General features: G+C 54.4%; 1 protein-coding gene across 1 annotated transcript in view; it reads right to left on the bottom strand.

The window, feature by feature from the left end:
* Nucleotides 1-5851, bottom strand: part of LOC117415159 (SH2 domain-containing adapter protein B) — a 10392-nt gene continuing 4541 nt past the window's right edge. The window contains exons 2-6 of the mRNA XM_059020951.1: nt 5632-5770; nt 5053-5517; nt 2315-2486; nt 2026-2145; nt 1-1062 (exon numbers count right to left, since the gene is read on the bottom strand). Of these exons, the coding sequence (XP_058876934.1) occupies nt 876-1062; nt 2026-2145; nt 2315-2486; nt 5053-5517; nt 5632-5770 (1083 nt within the window). The 3' untranslated portion in view covers nt 1-875. The remainder of the gene's footprint in view (nt 1063-2025; nt 2146-2314; nt 2487-5052; nt 5518-5631; nt 5771-5851) is intronic.

Here is a 5851-nt window from a genome sequence, read left to right on the forward strand (position 1 = left end):
AGCAGTTTGTTCTTATTTATTTTTATTTTTTTAAATATACATCATTCTCTCTATATTTATATTGCAAGTCAAACGTTTGTAACACCACCATCAAGGCTAAAAGAGCTACAATTCTGCTTTCTCTCTATACTACACACAGAGCTGCACAGAGCTGCAGACAGACAGAGCTGTACAGAGCTGCAGAGACAGACAGAGCTGCACAGAGCTGCAGAGACACACAGAGCTGTACAGAGCTGCAGAGACACACAGAGCTGCACAGAGCTGCAGAGACACACAGAGCTGCACAGAGCTGCAGAGACACACAGAGCTGCAGAGACACACAGAGCTGTACAGAGCTGCAGAGACACACAGAGCTGCAGAGACACACAGAGCTGCAGAGACACACAGAGCTGTACAGAGCTGCAGAGACACACAGAGCTGCAGAGACGCACTGCAGTATTGCTGAGTCGGGACTCCCTCCTCAGGACTGTACGTCCGACACGTGTGTGTGTTTGTCCCAGGTGTCACACTGTACCAAGGGAAAGACCATCGCCATTGGGCAGGAGCAGAGGAAGGTGAAAGGCTGCACTGGGTCAGGCTGTGGCCCAATCAGAGAGTCTGTACCTGCCCTGGGTCAGGCTGTGGTCCAATCAGAGAGTCTGTACCTGCACTGGGGCAGGCTGTGGTCCAATCAGAGAGTCTGTACCTGCCCTGGGTCAGGTTGTGGTCCAATCAGAGAGTCTGTACCTGCACTGGGTCAGGTTGGGGTCCAACAGGAGAGTCTGTACCTGCCCTGGGTCAGGCTGTGGTCCAATCAGAGAGTCTGTACCTGCCCTGGGTCAGGTTGTGGTCCAATCAGAGAGTCTGTACCTGCACTGGGTCAGGTTGTGGTCCAATCAAAGCGTCTGTACCTGCACTGGGAAGAGCAGTGATAGGTGCTCGGCTCCCTTGATTGGCAGCTTGTGGGTGGTGTAGTAATGGATGACCTCAGGGATGCTGTCGAAGGGCGGGCTGTTCTGACCCAGGATGTACTTGTTGTCCTTTGACCTGGTGAACTTCATGTGCATGAAACCCTGGCTGCTCCTAGAGAGAGAGAGAGAGAGAGAGGAGAGAGAGAGGAGTTGGTTACCGAGAGAGCATTTCAATAGGAAACCTGCCCCAGCTCACTGCTTTATTAGTTTCATTGTGTTTAGTGGAGGGCTGAGTGGAATACAGTGTCAACCAGAACTACTGAGAAACACAAAGAGAAACGCGGCCCTGCATTGACAAGCACACCCCTCTTAGAAACACAAAGAGAAACGCGGCCCTGCATTGACAAGCACACCCCTCTTAGAAACACAAAGAGAAACGAGGCCCTGCATTGACAAGCACACCCCTCTTAGAAACACAAAGAGAAACTAATATTCAGGGACATTTGCATTGGAAAGGGCTGTGCTGTCCAGCGGATCCTGGCGACGGACACACACAGGTGCACACAGCTCAGACCAGCAGACAGGCCTCACTGTTAAAGGCTGCTGCTGCATTCCTGGGATTTGTGGTTCCACTGCTGAAAAGTCTGCAGGTTTTCTATTCACTGAGATTTGATGTTAGTATTGTGCTTTGCAATGGCATGGCATGTTCATGACCCTGCACACTAATGCTAACGAGCCCTATCCTAACCCGCTCCATTCCCAGCTCTCAGTGTGACAGCTCTGTGCTGGCTTGCTTGTCAGGTCTGCAGTGTCAATGCTTGTGCCTCCCTCCCAATCTCCCCACAGTAACGCGCTCACTGGAGTGCAGTGCTTTTAATTGGAGCGGAATGGAATGGCATGGAGAGGGCCGGCAGGCTCCCCACTGGTTGCCACAGTAACCGGAAATCCCTGGAGTGAGAGAGCGAGAGAGAGAGAGTCTGCCTGCCTGCCTGGAGAGAGTGTCTCCCTCACTCGCCCCCCCTCTCTCTCTCATCCTGCCTGTTTCTCTTTGTGGAAGCTGCCTGGGTTCTCACCCGAGTGATGAGGAATGCCAGCCCCCCTCTCCCCTGTCCCCTGTCCCCTGTCCCCTCCTCACCTCAGGGACAGGGAGAAGTCATTCCTGCTCGTCTCGCTATTCCTCACCAGGTAGCTGCACTCCTTATACAGCGTCAGCAGAGACTCTGCCTCTGAGCGACTCAGAGCTCCGTGATACCACCTGGGGAGGGACAGACACACAGCCGGGTCAGAGGGACAGACAGACACACAGCCGGGTCAGAGGGACAGACAGACACACAGCCGGGTCAGAGACAGAGAGACACACAGGTCACACAGACACACACAGACAGACAGACAGGTCAGAGACAGACAGAGACACGGGGACGTACACCTGCTGCTCCAGAGGCAGGCTGGGATCCACTCTCTCCCCCAGCAAGGGGGCTGCTTCCAGACGGGGGCCCTTGCGGAACTTGGGGCCCCCGCACAGGGGACTCTGCTTGGAGGGGCGCAGACGCTCCTTCAGGGGGGGTGAGTTGTCCCACTCCCCCGCCTCAAACTGCACTGTGGGGAGACAGACAGACAGAAAGAGTAAGTCTGCAAATCAGACAGACAGACAGGCAGACTGAGCCTAGCAAACTGACCCCAACACACACACACACACACACACACACACACACACACTGACACACACACAGAGACACACACACACACACACAGACACACACTGACACACACACACACACACACACACACACACAGTGCCTGCTCTCTGGGGTATTTTTATCATTTGCAGCTTCTGAGTCAAAAGATCACATCCGTGTGGAGAGCAGAGTGCAAGTCCCTCAGGCCCTCTCTGAAACCCTCCTCCCAGCGCAGCGAGGGTTAAACACGCCATGGAGAGCAGAGCTGCGACTGAAAACAGAAAACACGTCTGAACAGCAGCAGGCTGAGAAGAAACAGAACCGGATGCAAGGCAGAGTCCCTAAGGACACTCAACCAGGAGAGAGAGGAGAGGAGAGGAGAGGAGAGGAGAGGAGAGGAGGCCCCTCTGGACACTCAACCAGGGAAACACTAAAGAGAGAGAGAGAGAGAGGAGAGGAGTCTGGGTATGCAAGGGTTGCTGGGAGTCTTGTTTCCTCATTGCTCTGTGTTTGAAGCACGTCTCTTTCATGATGAATCAAAGCGAGGCCAGCGTCCCGTTTAGTAGCGGCTGACCTGCCTCCCCCCTCTCTCCTCTCTCCTCTCTCCCCCCTCTCCTCTCCCCCCTCTCCCCTCTCATTCATTATTGAGCAGCACTCACTCCAGCACTCTCTCATTATGCATTATTGATGGGGAATCACAGCCCTGCAGACATGAGCAATTACTCCATCTGAGAGAGCAGAGCCACCCCCATCCCTCCATCTACCACCTCTCCCTTTCTCTCTATCCACTTCTATCTATCTATCTATTCCCATGGGGTGCATTGACTTCAGTGTGGGGAGGGCAGTTCTATCTATTCCCATGGGGTGCATTGACTCCAGTGTGGGGAGGGCAGTTCTATCTATTTCCATGGGGTGCATTGACTCCAGTGTGGGGAGGGCAGTTCTATCTATTTCCATGGGGTGCATTGACTCCAGTGTGGGGAGGGCAGTTCTATCTATTTCCATGGGGTGCATTGACTCCAGTGTGGGGAGGGCAGTTCTATCTATTTCCATGGGGTGCATTGACTCCAGTGTGGGGAGGGCAGTTCTATCTATTCCCATGGGGTGCATTGACTCCAGTATGAGGAGGCAGTTCTATCTATTCCCATGGGGTGCATTGACTCCAGTGTGGGAGGCAGTTCTATCTATTCCCATGGGGTGCATTGACTCCAGTGTGGGGAGGGCAGTTCTATCTATTCCCATGGGGTGCATTGACTCCAGTGTGGGAGGCAGTTCTATCTATTTCCATGGGGTGCATTGACTCCAGTGTGGGGAGGGCAGTTCTATCTATTCCCATGGGGTGCATTGACTCCAGTGTGGGGAGGGCAGTTCTATCTATTCCCATGGGGTGCATTGACTCCAGTGTGGGAGGCAGTTCTATCTATTCCCATGGGGTGCATTGACTCCAGTATGAGGAGGCAGTTCTATCTATTCCCATGGGGTGCATTGACTCCAGTGTGGGGAGGGCAGTTCTATCTATTTCCATGGGCTGCATTGACTCCAGTGTGGGGACCCTCTCCTCTCGTCACTCTGAATTGAGTGCTTAGCGTTTGTCTCAAAGTGAATTAATCTGAGCGCGGGAGGAAGACTCGTTTTAATTAGAGAGGTTTACTCTCTAGCCGAGAGGAGACCGAGAGAATTCATACATTTATAAGAAATTGATACAGAACTGCCAGCCATCTCCCAGCAGAGCTATTAACAACACAGCTGTAACTGTGATCAAACACACAGAGAGAGAGAGAGAGAGAGAGAGAGCGAGAGAGAGAGAGAGAGAGAGAGAGAGAGAGAGAGAGAGAGAGACAGAGAGAGAGAGCGAGAGAGAGAGCTGTCACGGGGAGAGGGGGGTGAGTGAGAGAGGGGGGGTGAGTGAGAGAGGGGGGGTGAGTGAGAGAGGGGGGGGTGAGAGAGTAAGAGGGGGGTGGGTGAGTGAAAGAGGGGGGTGATGATAATGTGCTAAATATAAAACACCGTTAAAAGGCTATCAGTGCTGTGTTTGAATTCTCCGGACTGGCTGTCATTGTTGTATTTTGCAAGGAGTGTTTCTCTTTCACTCCTCTCGTCTGTCTGTTTTATTGCCCAGAACAATACAGAGGGCTCTGGAGATGAAGACACAGGCATCTTGAAGCTGTCAAGGACACTGACAGACAGGAAGGAGGGAGGATGGCAGAGAGAGAGGCAGCTGGCCTCTTAGCACCTGCTCCAACCCTGGCCTCCCCTCTTTGTAGCATTATTATCTTCCATGGACAACTGGAAACACTGCCATCACATCTCAATAACATCCAGCAGATCCAGTGTGTGTGTGTGTGTGTGTGTGTGAGATTGCTCTTTGTAAACCTGGGACTGATTTACCCCCCCCCCCCCTACACACACACACACACACACACACACACACACACACACACACACACACACACACACTCTCCCCCTCTCTTGCTCTCTCTCAGTACCTGCGAAGGCCTTGCTGATGTTCTCTTTCTTCCACTCCCAGGGCTGGTCGTACTCATCGGCTGGTCTCTCGTCATCCTGGGGCAGCGGCCCCCCCTCCCATTCCCCCCCCAGGGGCTCGGGCTCCAAGTGAACCCCCCGCTCCTCATACGGGGTGTCATAGAGCTGAACCCCCCTGCGGGGCCGGCCCCCCTTCAGCCTCTCCGAGGAACCCCCCTTCAGCCGCTCCGAGGAACCCCCCTTCAGCCGCTCCAAGGAACCCCCCTTCAGCCGCTCCAAGGAACCCCCCTTCAGCCGCTCCGAGGAACCCCCCTTCAGCCTCTCCGAGGAACCTCCCTTCAGCCGCTCCGAGGAACCCCCCTTCAGCCGCTCCGAGGAACCCCCCTTCAGCCTCTCCGAGGAACCTCCCTTCAGCCTCTCCGAGGAACCCCCTTTCAGCCGCTCCGAGGAACCCCCCTTCTGCAGCTCTGAGACGGAGAGAGAGAGAGAGAGAGATTCGGTGCTCAAACTAGAAACTTCTTGTCTGGTACCCCCCCCCTCCTCCCCCTCTCCCCCTCTCCCCCTCTCTCCCCCCCCCTCACCTGTAATGACTCTCTGGGCCTCGTATGGCTCCATGTATCCGTTGTTCTCGCTGCACGGCGCCTCCTCTTGGTCGGACCGTGCGTCGAACGGGTCAGAGTAATCCGTGTCTGCTGGAGCCGGAGCGGAGGGGACCGCAGCCTGGGAGAGACGAGAGAATAGAGAGAGGGGCTTATCGATGCTCAATGACACACTGTCTCTCTCACACACACACACACACAC

Source organism: Acipenser ruthenus, unplaced genomic scaffold (assembly GCF_902713425.1).
Source record: "Acipenser ruthenus unplaced genomic scaffold, fAciRut3.2 maternal haplotype, whole genome shotgun sequence".
NCBI classification, from domain to species: Eukaryota; Metazoa; Chordata; class Actinopteri; order Acipenseriformes; family Acipenseridae; genus Acipenser; species Acipenser ruthenus.